The sequence below is a fragment of the Macrotis lagotis genome, chromosome 1, assembly GCF_037893015.1.
Source record: "Macrotis lagotis isolate mMagLag1 chromosome 1, bilby.v1.9.chrom.fasta, whole genome shotgun sequence".
NCBI lineage: Eukaryota > Metazoa > Chordata > Mammalia > Peramelemorphia > Peramelidae > Macrotis > Macrotis lagotis.
Window position 1 is genome coordinate 298,418,475 of NC_133658.1, and position 15,798 is coordinate 298,434,272.

Below are 15,798 nucleotides of genomic sequence, written 5' to 3' on the forward strand. Positions count from 1 at the left end.
ATTCCCATATTCAATAGGAAAGGACAAGAGAAATGTTATCATGGATAGGCACAATGAGGAATACTAATTTTAATCTCTACCTCTTGACAAATTTCTCCATCTCCCATGGTTGCATATACCCCATATTGAAGATCTCCACCCAGCTGGGGACACATTAAGATACAGTCGTGCTCAGGAGAAGGCATGTTACCGGCAGAGGTGGAATAAGATTTTGTAGCCCCCAATTTTCTAAGTTTTTGGTTGTCTAATATGCAGCAATGTCCTTACCTAGCTAAACAGGATAATGGGGATATATGGGTAGAGAACTCATTTCTGTCCTAAAATAGTCATTTGTTAAAATCACATAAGATATTTTATTTTCTACCACTGTCCTCAGGCTCAAGTGCCTCCCCAGTTTTCAAGAGCAAAGTTCACTGTCTTTGGCTCTTATTGTTTCAGGATTATATGGGTTTTTGTACTAGTCTACTGTGAAATCCTAGTTTCACCATCCATGGGGCACTCAGCCTGTGGCTTGTATAGCATGCCTGCTGTAGGCAAAAACTGGACACTCCATTGTCTTCCCAGTACCATGGCTTCTACTTGAAAGCACCTGCCAGAGACTCTTGGAACCTTCCTGAAAACAGAGAGCCCCTGAGGGACAGCAGACAAATGAGACTCACTCTGTAGCCAGAGGAAAGTGAGGGCATGTGTGTACTTTGTACATCTAAGTGGGCTTTTACCTACCATCTAATGAACTACAAATGATAATTGCTGATATTCAGAAATAATTTACCAGGGAGATGGAATGCTGAGTGGGTTTTTAAGTCAGTCTAGTCCCCCACAAGTATGCTCCTGGATCATGTGCTTTAGTTTAGCAAACATTTTTACATACCTCCTTCTCATTTTTACATCTAGTCCAGGAAGCTGGTAGAACAAGTTTTGTCATTTCTATTTTACAAATGAGAAAACTCAAGACTTAAGATTCTGTGACTTGTCCCAGGCACTCTTAGCTTACTATGTAATAAAATCATTTTATGATGACAGGACATATTTGTTCTTTACATGTGATTTCCATATCCAACAAATCATGGTAAGATTTGTTCATTAAAGTTTTCAGTTGAGTGGCCTAAGAGTGACAAAAGGTTGATACACATGTTCTTTTGGTTTCTTCTGAGACCTCAACAGCATATTCTGATTTGTAAGGAAGTGGGAAGAGGTGTGCAGGTGATCTATCCTACCACTCTTTTCCCCCCACCCTCCCCTACCACTCTGGGCTAAGGGTAGTGAAAATTTTTTCTTGTAGAAAAAGCTGTTCCTCTTAAGATTTTAAATGCATAGGTAATGCATTCCTAGACAAATAAAAAAAATAAAATTTGCCAAGCACTGTAAATGCTCCTGATTTATCCTCATAGTTCTACTGAAAGGAAGTATTACAGGAATTATCCTCATTTTCAGATGAAGAAAATTAAATAACAGTTGTGATTTGCCTTTGTCACATAGCTAGCTAATGTCAGAGGTGGGAAGAGAGGTTTCCTTTTGGGAAGAAAATAAATCATTTAGATTATTGGAACTAGAGCCTCTTAAGTTTTTTTCATCTTTTTCCCCCTAGCTAATGATATTTAATGTAAGTGCTACAGTTCTCTACATTACTGGATTCATCACCTCCGCAGTTGCAGTTCAAAAAACATCAATAGCTGGTTCCTATATATTCGACAAAAGGGCTGCTGCTTCTGTAAGTTCCTGGTTCCCCTTTGGTCTGGTCCTTTACAAACACACAGGATGAGCACTGGGTGGGAGGAGGTGGGGAGGGAGAAGGCTGGATATGTGTCCAGGACTCAAACCACAAATTTGATCAAGGGGAACATACAACAGCAGGACTATTTTCCATTCCAGTCAAACCCATTTTATTTTGTAGTTATCAGTTCCTTTTTCTTAACAATGTAATGGGAATGAGCTATGATTTCTCACTTGTGATATTTAAGGAGGTTATTTGCAGTGAAACTTCAATTAACCAGAATGCTAAGGAATGGGTAGCTCCAACTAAATCAATCTCTGTTTTCTTGAAAATGTTTCTAGTCTTCTTTCCTAATGTAAGAAACCCTTTTTTTAAAGCAATTCACAGCACTACCAGAAATATTAATTTTTCCTTCACTGGGGTGAAATCTAGATTGATCCCAGGACATCCACCTGGAAGTTTTTTCCCCTTCTTTTGACTAAATGGAGTTCATGGGTCCTTAGACATCACTTTGCCTAATTCCCTTACTTTACAGAGGAGGAAAGGAGATTCAGGAGAAATAATGACTAATATCACAAAAAATTAGTGGCACAACCAGGACAGCATCCACATGTCCTGATTCTTGCCACTATACCAGCTCCCTGACTTCAGTTCATCTGGTTATTTGATATTTCAAAACTCTGGCCAACTGCCTGTTCCAGTACACCAAAGGTTTACTGCATTTGCTAGTCAAATCAAGCAGGTTTGATTCTCCCTATGACATCCACAAAACTGATTCATCCAACACCAGTCCATTCACATAGTCCATTTCTCTTCTCAGTTCTTTGCATGCGTAGTGATGATCGCCTATGGGGTGAGTGCTTTCTTCACCTTCCGAGCCTGGAAAGGAATGGGCAGCAATGCAGCTACTAGTCAGATGGCTGGTGGCTATTCCTAAATCCAGCAATGTCCATGGACCACCTTGGTGCTGAAGTCTACATGCCATCGTGTACAGGGGCTGGATGCCACTGGTCATCACAAGTTGGTTCTAACCAGCAGAAAACCAGCCCTGCTGTGACCAAATTTGCTATCCTCTGCTGATGGGATTTGTGCTCGAACTCCACTCCTAACAGAACACAATCCACCACCCTGGATTGGCATAAATTAGCATTTGTGATGAGGCAGGGAACAATCCAAAGAATGAAAGGGTCAAAGATGTTAAATGACCTCACCATCCCTTTAAAGTTAGAATTATTCCTGCCTCTCAGGAAGTAAGGTTGTGGCCATCCCTGCTTTGAATTTATAAGGCTTCAGTTTCTAGGGCCAGGAATTCAACCTGTTTTACCACCATTAAATCAGCTAACAAATAACACCTCAAACCTTGTGATCCTATCATGTATATACTGTAAATGTAACCATGGTAATGGGTATTAGTCTTATAGTTTTGTGAAGAGTCTTCAGCTACTCAAGGTGGCTATTGGAATTTCTCAAATTGGGACCCAAAAACTGGTCTCACCTCAAACAAAAAGCCAATGTTCAGTTATACAAAGTATCTAGCAATGTAAATTCTCCTCTCCTATTTCAATGGGAAAAGGAATAAATTGTTATCTTCATTTTCATAACATCCATAGCTAGTTATGGAACAAGGGCAAGGGCCTATATGATATTAAAAATAAATTCTATTAATAGGCTACTAAAAATAAGATAGCGCTTAAGTATTAGTTTAAGGTCTCATTAATATATAATGGGCATCTTCATAAAGATTTTCATATTTTAGAAGCTTGTATTTAATGGAAACCCTTGTTTTTACGTGCTTCTCAAAGACACTTGTTCAGTTCTTTCCCTATGTTTTAAAATATCATTTTCACCTATATATCCCTTCCTGTCAATGCTAAATACCAAGACTGATTTTTCTTCCTGACACCACTGGCTGAGTCCAAAGGCTATGGATTTGGGGGGTAGGTGGCTCACAAGCTTGCCTGATTGTTGGGTAGTAATGGTTTTGTTCTATGTATATAAATAAAGACTATGGAAACATGTTTGGAAGAGATGTCGATGAAAATTTTTGTAAATGGCTCCAAGATACTGTTGCCTTTTGACTAATTTGATTCCTAGCTTTTGAGGCTGGGTGATCCCACTGGTCTCACTATCTTTACTCTCCCTGTTCACTAGTAGATGCTGTAGTTAAATGTGTTATTTTCTCAATGCAAATTCTAAAATTTGATGTGATTCCTGGTGTGATTCCCTTCCTGGGATATCCCAGTCCGCGGCCTTGTACTTATATCCTTGAAAAGTACCCTGTTGTTTTATCTCCTTTAAGAATTCTAGAACCCTATTCCTAATTAAGGTCCTTGCTTGGATGGTGTCCTTTTCTTCTGTGAGACCAGGTAAAGGTTTTCTCAAACTGCTGACCTACTTAAAAAGGTCTTCAAAAAACAAACCCCAGTGAGTGTGGTAGTAGTAATTATGAAGTAGCTGTGTCTCAATTGAGCTCCACTAGTAAGATAAGACTAAGACCAGAGGAACAAAGAACTAAGAAGGCAGACAACCTGGCCCAAAACTTTGTAAGATTAATCAATCTAAACTAATTTTCCAAGCCAAAAGAATGATGGCTGTCTAGTGGTACAGATTAATAGTTTGCAGAACTATAAACAAGATCCAGTCCAAACTTGGATACTAAGCAAAAACTATAAAGTTACATGGGTTAAAAAGTCAAAATAAAAAGAAGCCAAAATCTTGTAAGTAAATATCCTAAGTCCTGGGAGAGGCTCCAGTTCAGCCTGACCATTTTGTTGGATTTGTTCATTGTTCTTATGGATAATTATAATTTTTTCAATCTTATTACAGATTTTGTATAAAATAGATTTTTCATAAAATGGGAACATAATGTGTACTGACTAAATGTAAATTACCTATAAATTTACCTAGATAAAACTCCTTCAAAAAGCCATTAATATGGGAGCAGCTAGGTGGCAAGTGGATAGAGCACTGGCCCTGGAATCAAGAGTACCTGAGTTCAAATTTGGCCTCAGACAGACACTTAATAATTACCTGGCTGTGTGGCCTTGGGCAAGCCACTTAACCCCCCATTGCCTTGCAAAAAAAAAAAAGCCATTAATAAGAGAAAGCCAGAACTGGAAGTAACTGACCCTTACTTAGAACACTTGTCTTTTGTTACACATACCCAAGTTTTGAAAACTAGCCAAGGTTAAAATTTGACAGCACATCCTAAGAGTTCTTTAAATAAAATTTCACCTATTTTCACTTGTTCTTCCCCCACTTCTGAGATATTAAAAATATATACTTGGTCATGCATGATGAAGTTGGAAGATGGATTTTTCATTACTAACAGGGAAAGTGAGATGGAAAAAGTCCTGCTAAAATGTTCCCCAAGCAGCACATAAGCTTCTTTTCAGGGCTGAAAAAAATCAATAGTAGAGTGATTTCATATTCCTGAATCTCTCTCTTCACTGCTCTAGAAGTTGACCTGTGCCAGGACACTAAGAGACACTTTTTAGTCAGCATCCTACCTAATGTCTTGAGGCCATTTACTGAAAAGGGCATTTGCTTACTTTTTTTTTTTTACAAAATGGGAGCAAATGTGTTTTTTCAGCATCACCATCACCTTATCTGCAACCTCAATGAAGGTGCTTCCTTTTATACATTCCCAAAGAGAGGCATGTGCCTTCTGGAGACTGGCCATTCTCTCCCATGCAATCTCTAAACTAGCATGAGCACTATTCTTCCCTGAAAAGTGACAAAAACAGAACAATTAAGTCTTTTTTACTGTTTCTTGGGGTACAGTTAAACTTTTACATTTGTCTTTATATCCCTGGTGTCTAGCACAGTGCTAGACCCATTGGAACTTAAATATGTGTTGGCTGATTCCTATTCAAGTCAGCACCAGACTTTTTTTAGCTACAATTTCTAAACCTGTAAAAACAGAAGGTACTTTTTGAAGACTCGGATACTCCCACTGGTAACGAGACCCATTCCAACAAGGTTCAAGGGAAAGTTGCTGGCTGGACTAAATAATAACTTTCAAAATTGGATTATTCAGCTTACTTCTAAACCCCAAAGAGAGTCACCTGAGGACAGAGTTAAAGAAAGAATGATCTTTAATATTTCAGTATATGATGTTCTGGCCAAGGATGTCAGATTACATTTACAGTAAAAAACAAAAACCCAACCCATGTTTCTCAATACATGACATATATGTATATATACATATTTTTAAAAAGATACAATCTTTAGTCCATGCCTTAAAACTGGAACAGTAAAATTAATATTCAATAGTTTTGTTTTCAATTGAAAGAAAGTCAGATAGCCAATTATGTCTTGTCTTTTCTTCAAAGTGTTTTGACATACACATTTTCTTATTAGTATACCTTGACAGTTTTAGACAAACTGAACATTTTCCTAAACTGAAAAAAACAGAGATGATAATTCAAGTTTTTGCCCATGTGGAACACCATCTTGAGAGAAGAGTTTTGAAGAGTTAAGAGAATATTAACAAATTTATATACTCTTTCTGCAGGAAAAAATAGTTTCTGATGGTATAGGATTTTAAGAAATTTACATTAACCATGGGAGCATTATGAAAAAAGCATGTTTCAGATCCTCCTTTCCAAAATAAATCAGACATCTATATGTAACCTGTAGGTTTTCTGACAAAATGGAATAACAATGTAGGATAATTTTTCACCCAAGAATACTTTAAACCTAAAAAGCTTTATAATATAATACTTAGCCTTCCTCTTAACTGGACATTCATGGAAGATCCCAAACCAAATTCACAGGATTTCAGAATTTTCTGCTAAAATGTACTGTAAGTAGATTCTTAAAGGGTGCTTCGAAAGACAAACATGAGATTGCTGCTAGAAGATCAACATCAGGTCATGCTGAAGTCACTAGATTTCTACAAACCTAAGACTATGAGTTGACTATATACATATACTATATATATATATATATATATATATATATATATATATATATATATATATATATATATATATATATATATTATACTTATAGGTAAACAACAGTTTAAACAACATTTTAGGTTGGGGAAAGACTCCCAGTTAAACTGTTCCCCAATGTTCCTAATACAGGGGAGAGGAAGTTAAAACAACTTCATAAATACCTATGAAAATTAGCTGGGTTTGAATAATCTGTCCCTAGATGATCACATACAATCCAAAAAGACACCATAACATAGGAGTTAAGATTTCTTGGGTTGAAATGTGTACCAGGCAAAGACAACCTTATATCACAAACATGTGTGTGGAAAACCTGTGCATGTTTGGGATGGAAAAGTAGCAATATTGTGATAACAGAAACATGTACTGCTAATACATTCATCCTGGGTTCCTCCCCTACCCCCTTACCCCAGCTATTGAAAGAGAGCAATAACTGAAAAACACACACACACACACATACGGAGCAGTACTCTTTCCCTAACTGTCATAAGCACCTGGGAGTTGAGGCCACTTTGACTGGTGTACCAGAGCTAATGGAGATATTTCATGAAAAGTCAATACTCCAGCAGGGTTCTTTGTGATCACTCTACACTTAACATTAAATAAAAGCACCAGAACAAGGTCAGTCTTTTCCAGCTGTATTCCCCAATCACTGAGAATGCTGTTCATCATGCTGTGGTCACTCACCATCTTTGAGGTTTGGAATATCCAAGATGAAAAACTTATCCAGAGAATATGAACTAATGTCGTAAATTGTTCTGGGAAGCAGGTATGGAAGATGACTTGCATAATGATGTTACCACTAACCCACTGCTTAGATCCAGACTCCGGCCTTCTTTCTCCTTTAGGAGCAAAGAAACAAACCCTTAAAGTGACAAAAGAGTCAAAACTCTTGAAAAACATCAACAGTTAAGTCCTTCCTAACTCTAGATTCTAAATTCCCTAGGAAAGTTAAGCTATTTCTCTTCTTAACAGTTTAATGTAAATGAGATTAGATACTGCCTTTGTCCAGAGGAAAGAAGACTTGGCATCTGAAATCTGCATTCTTAAGGATGTAGGGTGAAAGTCTCAAAAGAAAGGAAAAATTTTGCCCTGGTTAAGATTCCTCCAAACTAAAAAAAAAAAAACAGGAAAATTCAGCCCAAGTGAGAGATGTGATCTTTTTTTCTAGGTTTGCTACTCATGTATCATCCCTGAAATAAAATGTCATCTAGCAACAGATAGCTTGGGGGGGGGGGGGTCCACTAACTACTAATAGCCAGACCAGATCAGCATGAGAGGATGGAAGGGGGTAAGGCACAGTGCTTCTATATGACAAATCCACAGTCATGACCTTATTTAGGGTTTACTGTGAGTGATTTCCATTTCCTCTTCAAATTATCTTGCATTCATCCAGTTTAAAATCCCCTAGGAGAAGGCTAGTTTCCTAAAGGTAGGGACAATTTTTCATCTGTTTATCTCCAGAGCCCAGCAGAGTATCTTACACAAAGTAACTGCTTAATGTATTAAACAGAATTAAATTCCTACAGCTGCTGAAGAGTTGCTTAAGAGGATGGAAGTTACTTACAGCTCTGTAGTCCAAAAACATTTCTTTGAAGGCCAGGAAATCCGTAAATGTGAGCAGCATGTCAAATATATCACCTGCTACTTCATCTTTATGCTGTCTATTAATGGAAAAGTTAGCAATTTTAGAACTGCAAATGCAATAGACATTAAATTTTAAAGTCTTTCTCTGGCTTTTTCAGCATCCTAAAAGACATCTCTACCATCCCAAAGACAGTGCCCAAGCAGTACTATTAAGGCACGTGAAGTAGAAGAGGAGAGCACCACCTCTCAAACTTCACTTACTGTAATGTTGTAGTGAAAGTGGCCATGTTAAATCCAGGAATCCTCTCAAGCAGCTGTTCTTCAATGTATTTTTCGACCAAAGAGATCTAAAAGAGGAAAATTTTCTGGTTAGTCATTCTTAGAAAAGTAAATTTCTTTGTGCAGCAAAAGCTGATACATAATGCAAAGGGTAAGCACAATTCTCCTACGGCCTTTGTAATTATGTATCCTGTTTTCTCAGGGTAGAGTTAACACAAATGTCTTAGATTAATGCATCTAAATTGATTGTTTAATTGACTATTTAGTTTCTAGTGTCTTTGTTGAGAAAATTAAGGCCCTGAGGCTAAAATGTATTCTAAATTAGGCTAACTAATCCTACTGAAATTATGGGAAGTATCAGTGGTTAGCAGGAGCAGCTCAGGAGTAGTTGAGAAATTTGGAGTAGGGAAGCTAGGTGGCGCAGTGAATAGAGTTCAAATTCGGTCTCAGACACATAATTACCTAGCTGTGTGACCTTGGGCAAGGTTCCTTAACTACACTGACTTATTTTGAAAAAAAAAAAAAAAAAAGAGAGAGAAGTTTGAAGTAAAGTTGCCAGACCTACCAACCAACTTTCTGGATGACCTTAGGCAAAGCTTAAAAATGTTTATTATGTACTTAATTTTCAAATTGGTAAAAAGGGACTTTAATAACTACCCTACCACCTAGGATATTGTATAATTATACCAATGTACTGTAATTTTAGTAAAATTAAAGCTGTGAAAGAGCTGGAAAAAGTAAAAAATACCATTATTATTCTCAATTGGACCTGTGTGCAGGACCCTAGGATAGGATCATGGTGGGAAGATATTCAATTGTTTTTGAACATTGTTTTATAAAATAAGAAACTGATGAACTCTCCCAGACATTTTGATGAAAGGTCTTTGAAAAAAAAGAAATGGGAGTTAAGGCAAAATCTGAGGCCAGATTTGAACTCAGGTACTCCTGACTCCAGGGTTGGTATTCTATCCACTGCGCCACCTAGCCCCCCCAAGTCTGATAATCTTTACATTGTTTCCATGCTATATACATTGACTGAAATTGAATGTGTTGAAGGGAAATCATATCCTTGAGAAGAAAATAAAATACTAGAGATAGCAAAATTTTGTTGTACATAAGATAGTTTTAAAAAATATTGAATGGGGTGGCTAGGTGGCGCAGTGGATAGAATACCAACCCTGGAGTCAGGAGTACCTGAGTTCAAATCCCAGTCTCAGACACTTAATTACCTAGCTGTGTGGCCTTGGGCAAGCCACTTAACCCCATTGCCTTGCAAAAAAAAAAATATTTAAGTTAATTGACTTTGGTCTTTGTTTAAACTCCACAATTCTTTCTCTGAATACAGGTAGTATTCTCCATCACAGGTACTCTAAAAATGTCCCTTATTATTGCACTGATGGAATGAGCAAGTCCATTAAGGTTGATCATCACCCCATGTTACTGTTAGGATGTACAATGTTCTTCTGGTTCTGCTCATCTCACTCAACATCAGTTCATGCAAATATTTCCAGGTTTCTCTGAAATCTCATCCTTCTTGGTTTCTAATAGAACAATAGTGTTCTGTAACATACATATACCACAGTTTGTCCAACCATTCCCCAACTGATGGGCATTCACTCAATTTCCAATTCTTTGCTACCACAAACAGGGATAAGGCAGCCTTTTTTTTAATATGGTGCGTAATTTTGCAGAACTTTTCTTTTTTTCCTTTCTAAATACTTTATTATAAGGAAAGGTTCTCTGGAAGAATGTCCAGAGGAGGAAAATACAGTAGACTAGGTAATGTAAAAACAAAGGACCAATACAAATTTATTAAAAAAAAAAGACATGGAGGGGCGACTAGGTGGCACAGTGGATAGAGCACTGGCCCTGGAGTCAGGAGTACCTGAGTTCAAATCCGGCCTCAGACACTTAATAATTACCTAGCTGTGTGGCCTTGGGTAAGCCATTTAATCCCACTGCCTTGTAAAAAAAAAAACTAAACTAAAAAAAAGACATGGAATACTGTTGACATTTTTGGTTCTAAGTCTAAATTCAAAGAACCTCTAAATCAATCGTTGGAAAGAAAAAAGAAAACTAACTTACATATTCATTAAAAATAGGTGTATAGATGAGTTTGTTTTCTTCAGTATCTTCAAACTCTTGGTAGTACTTTTCCATGAAGTTTCTCTGTAATAACTGAAACTCCCCATCTGAATTGAAGTCATTAAAAAATTAAATGAAATAAATTTAGTTAAAGGTGTCAATGACCCAAACAATTTTACCAATTATAATTCACTCTAAAATTTATGTTTACTTTAAACCTTATAAGCAGTGAATTCACTCAGGGAATAAAAAAAAGATTAACAGACATCAAAAGGCACTTTGGTAGAAAGCAAGGTTAGCATGTGTAAAATTAGAACAAAATAAAAGAAAAATTCAACTTGAAATGGTTAAGTCCTTGCAACTAGTGGTTTCTGTGTTTACAAACTACTTCCTTAATAGCAAATCCCGAGAGAAAAAGAAAGCTGATGGCTATTTAAAATAGGCAATATGATTAAGTTTAATAGTGCATTAGTATCTTAATGGGAAAATACAGTACAGTTTAAAAAGATAGAGGAGTTACAGGAAGGCCTAGGAAATCCTCTTAAGTCTTCATTTCTCTTTGAGGGAACTCATTGGCACACATTCCCCAGTTTTGTCACTAAGTACAAAGATCTGTTAGAAAATTTTAAGAGGAAATTTACAGTTTTGCCAATTAATTCAAATTCCATTTTTAAAAATAAAAGGCAAGATGCTATTTCAGGAGCCCCAAAGTCTGCGGTAAATAGTCAAAACTCATCATTAATAACACTTCCTTAGAACACTGAATATAGATGGGTTTTAAGGGGGAAAATAATCTATTAAAGCAAGAGTACCACTGTGCTATTTTCATCTGAGAAAAAAGTTACTGACATCTGAAGCTCAGTTTTGAATCCTCCCTGTCCTTATCTGAAAAAAAAATTCATCAAGGTAACCAATTATTTAATATCACAGAATTATAGATTTAGTGTTGGAAGGTATCTCAGTGGCTATCAAGTCCAATTTTCTTATTTAAAAATAAAGAAACTGAGGCACAGGTGTCAGGCGATTTAATCCATGTTACATACTAAGTGTCTGAGGCAACATTTAGATTCAGGTCTGACTCTTTTCTACACTCTTAATCACTGTGCCATGTAACTGTTTCCAATGAAATTTTTGATTGTAGATATGTTCCCAAGATTTCCAATTTTTTTTTTTTTTGTCAAGGCAATGGGGTTAAGTGATTTGCCCAAGGCCGCACAGCTAGGTAATTATTAAGTGTCTGAGGTCAAATTTGAACTCAGGTCCTCCTGACTCCAGGGCCAGTGCTTTATCCACTGCGCCACCTAGATGCCCCTAAGATTTACAATTTTTTTATTTTACTTTTTATTTATACTTTTAATTTTGTCTAGGTTCAATCTAATTTCTCTCAAGGCTAAGGTCATTAAATCCATGAAACTTTGAATAGCTGATACAAATCAGGGCTTCTCTACTCAAGATAAAAATGGAAACCTAAGATAATTACTGATCATTTAAGCCAATGGGGATTTTGAATGGAACTATTCAGGTAATCAGTGCAGTTTCATACTAAACTTTGAATGAATGAATGTTGCCACTCTTTGGAAAGAGGTAATTTAAATGAACATCAACTAAAATGTAAAGTTCAGTCCTGAGCAAGCAACACCTTACAACCATGGAAGCATTAATTCACCTCAAAATCAGGTAGTTATCACACTAAAAATGAATTATTTTGTAGTCTTAATTTATCAGAAAACAGTATCATGATATATTCACTCAAAAGAAAAAAGATCATCATGAAGGAATAACAACTCTATGCCAAAAAGTTATTTCTAAGAACAGATATTCTCCAACCTGAGCATGGATGCACAGGAAGAGCATTTAAGTGAAAACAAAATGAATACTGTGGGAGTATGCTACAAATATCAGGACAGTTTCAGGATAATTTCAATAATACTAGCACATTTATATAGAACTGTAAGATTTATAAAGCACTTCCCTCACAACTTTGTGAGGTAGAGTATTATTTTTGAGACAAGTATTTTTCCTTTTACACATGAGGCTCTGAGACTTTTTACCTGAAGTCCTCTGGCTCAGAAGCCAAAGAGTCAGGATTTGAAACTACGCTTTATTATTTCAAGTACAGTGTTTCTTCCACTATGTATCACCTCAATGCAGAGATGATCACAAAATTGCTCCAGAGACAAGCAAAGACTTTTAACTGTCTAGTGTTCCATGACTTCCTTTCTTAACATGGGGATCCCTGGACCTCTTGGGGGCTAATTAGATTGCTAATCTATCCCACTGAGAGAAGCAGATTTCAGGGAATGTATGAATGTAGAATTTTTAATGTTTTGCCAAATGAATTTCAATATAATTGGTTTCTTTTGAAATCAAGTATTTTTAATGCATTTAAATTATTACTCTGAAGAGGGATCTACAAGTTTCATCAGAAGGTCAGAGAGGCTCTGATCCCAAAAAAGTTAAGAATCCCTATTCTCAACTTTATCTTGACTAACATGGAACTCCTTTGTGTAGCAAAAGCAATGGAAACTCTGGGCAAAAATTATATCACCTCAGAGTTCATGGAATTCAAGGAAGGCAATGCTAAACGTGGTTATAGTCCAAAGCCCTAATTAAAAATAGAAACTTAAAAGTTTTAATACACCTTAGAAATCATCAAATGCAGCCTTTTTTTACAGAAAGGAATTAAAATCCACAAAATTAGGTCAAAGTAGTAAAAAGTTAGGTTAAAATATGTCTTATTACTCTCAGAATAAAGCTCTTTTCATTAAACTACAGTGATGTCAATTTTCCAAAATGCTGAGAAAAAATAGATTTGGAAGGATCGGTCTTGTAAGGTACTGAGTTTTCTGTTATTGGAAGTGAACAAGAATAGAAGAGAAAGCTGTCTATCCTAAGGTATGCAACAGAGAAGAGTACTGTAGAAAGTGGCAATGTGGGCTAAAATCTTTTTCAATTCTGGAATTCCAATTAGAATAAAAAGCTCTTTACAAGGATGTATTATCTTCTTTTTAACACTGGGAGGAGTTTGTATTTTTTATGTGTAGATTTTAATTTTTTTGATTGAGGTATCTATTTTTCTTTTTTTATAAATGAAACTTACCCATGATAATGTCCTCTATACATCCAACTACAGTATCAAATTCTGCATCAGAAGGGGAAGAACTGAAAATTAATATCAGGATTATAGGTCAGGCCATTTATCAAATAATTAGTTTAATTCTAATATGAAATATTCAAAGAAAAATTACCTCTATTTACAAGTTTGCCTAGTATAAGTACTTCCTGCCTATATTGGAACAAATTGTTTTACATTAAGGATTTCTGAAACAATAAGTAATAAGGAGTCACTACAGAGTTCCCTTAAATACAGATGAGTCATAACTTTTTTTTTTGGTGACATAACTATTTAATTAAGCAAGGAATCCCTGCTTTCTGTTCTACTTACCGCATCTTTGAAGCTGACCCCAAACTAGTACAAACTATCTGCTTAAGGTCACCACAGTCTGGAGCATTAAAACTTTGTACCACAGATGAAGTTGGTCATCTGTTTAGGAGTATAATTCAAAAAGTTGACTTGCAAGTGTCCCAAACTCTGTATGATTTTGGTTACCTTAGGGGACCTGTTCTTCCTAAGTTGCTATCAAGGCAACTTGTAAGCAGTTAGATTCATGACAAGGTTTGAATATCACTGGTTTGAGACAGGCTGGTCCCCATTGTGATGGTGGAATATATAATTCCATGACAGCATACACTACTGTACTAGACAAATCACTGGTTGGCCGGAGGTAGGGTCTTGAGGGTTCAAGCACAGAGTAAACTGGAGAAAACCTATTGAGTTTCAATAGGGAAGAGAAATATATTTTATTCTCTGGATGTCTTCTTCCAAGATAGCTTTCTTTTCAAATTCTTTTACCCCTTTTTTTTTTTTTTTTTTTTTTTTAGTTTTTGCAAGGCCATGAGGTTAAGTGGCTTGCCCAGGGCCACACAGCTAGGTCATTATTAAGTGTGTGAGGCCGGATTTGAATTCAGGTACTCCTGACTCCAGGGCTGGTGCTCTATCCCACTGTGCCACCTAGCTGCCCCTCCTTGACCCAATTTAAATAGAAGATACAAATTGTAGGAACAGAAGCTGGAAGGAATCTTTGATGATTATGTAGTCCAGGGATCAATAAACTATGACTGCTGCCTGCTAACTAAGCATAGCTTTTACATTTAAAAAAAAAAGTTTTGCTCTATTTAAAAATATGAAAATTATTCTTAGCTCCCAGCTGTACAAAAACAGGCCGGGAGTTCAACAGATAAGAAAACTACGCCCCGGAGAGGAGAGAGGTGAGTCGCTGGCGATCCGACAGGCACTACACGGCAGACTCGGGATTCAAGCCTGGCCCGCTGATCCCACAAACGGGGCGAAAGCTCAAAGCCCCCCTCGCACCTGGTGCGGTCTGCTGGCCTCTCTGGCCCTCCCTCTCCCACCACGTAAACGAGCAGGTTGCAAGAAATGCCAGTGGGGTCCCTTTCAGATGCAGATCCAGATCCGGGGTGCTGCGACTGCGGGCCCCTCGGGGTCCCTGAACTCGGGCTCAGCACTGGCCGCGCTCAGCGCCCGCTTCTGCCACCGAGAACGGGCCGCAGGCTCCCTTCAACAAGCGCGGCGCGGCCCGGCCCGGCCCGCCCGCCCACTCTGCGAGAGGCGTTAAGGGCCCGGGGCCCGCAGCGCCCGCCGAGCCGGGCCCGCCGGGGGGCGGGCGCGCTGCAACTTTGCCAGTCAGCCTCCCCTCCCCCTCCCCAAGTTGGGGCTCCGGGGCGAGGCGGCGGCGGGCACTCACATGGCCAGCGCGAAGTTCTCTTCTTCCAGAGTGTCCATCATAGCTGCCCGGACGCTTCCGGCCCCTCGGGCGCCGGGGCCCGCGGCTCGGGCAGGCCGGGGACGCGGCCTGAGGCCGGGACGGAGACTCCCGGAGCCTCGGGCCCCTCCTCCCCCCGCCCCCTTCCTCCCCGTCCTGGGCAGGCCGGGCCTCGCGGAGCAGGGCGCGCCTGCGCCCTGCAGGGACCGCCCCGCCCCCCGCTGGGAGCTCCCGGGGCGGCCCCCGACGCGCGGCGCGGGGAGGTCGGGGGCGGGAAGCCGGCCTTTCACCCCCGCCCGGGCGGCCCCATGGGATCCGTTACGGTGGG

General features: G+C 38.5%; 2 protein-coding genes across 3 annotated transcripts in view; one reads left to right on the forward strand and one right to left on the reverse strand.

Moving 5' to 3' along the window:
* PLLP (plasmolipin) overlaps positions 1-3,732 on the forward strand; it is a 36,762-nt gene extending 33,030 nt beyond the window's left edge. Inside the window, exons 3-4 of the mRNA XM_074211252.1 lie at positions 1,589-1,711; positions 2,535-3,732. Coding sequence (XP_074067353.1) covers positions 1,589-1,711; positions 2,535-2,651 — 240 coding nt within the window. The 3' untranslated portion in view covers positions 2,652-3,732. The remainder of the gene's footprint in view (positions 1-1,588; positions 1,712-2,534) is intronic.
* Positions 3,733-7,300: 3,568 nt separating this feature from the next.
* On the reverse strand, positions 7,301-15,798 carry ARL2BP (ARF like GTPase 2 binding protein). Of its 2 annotated transcripts, none has more exons than XM_074211253.1 (6): positions 15,453-15,798; positions 13,727-13,788; positions 10,627-10,733; positions 8,524-8,609; positions 8,243-8,339; positions 7,301-7,517 (listed from the first exon to the last, which is right to left on the reverse strand). In XM_074211253.1, the coding sequence occupies exons 1-6, from the start codon at positions 15,491-15,493 to the stop codon at positions 7,416-7,418; spliced, it is 495 nt and encodes a 164-aa protein (XP_074067354.1). In that variant the 5' UTR covers positions 15,494-15,798; the 3' UTR covers positions 7,301-7,415. The 2 variants fall into 2 exon arrangements, with proteins under 2 accessions (XP_074067354.1, XP_074067355.1); XM_074211254.1 differs by lacking the exon at positions 15,453-15,798 and adding an exon at positions 14,072-14,303.

Bases quoted from the DNA above. Each gene is read 5' to 3' on its own strand.
- ARL2BP (XM_074211253.1), bottom strand. From the start codon at position 15,493: ATGATGGACACTCTGGAAGAAGAGAACTTCGCGCTGGCCAT. The intron at 13,789-15,452 runs GTGAGTGCCCGC...ATTAATTTTCAG, and splicing joins GAGAACTTCGCGCTGGCCAT to TTCTTCCCCTTCTGATGCAG. The intron at 8,610-10,626 runs GTAAGTTAGTTT...TTCCTCTTTTAG, and splicing joins CACCTATTTTTAATGAATAT to ATCTCTTTGGTCGAAAAATA.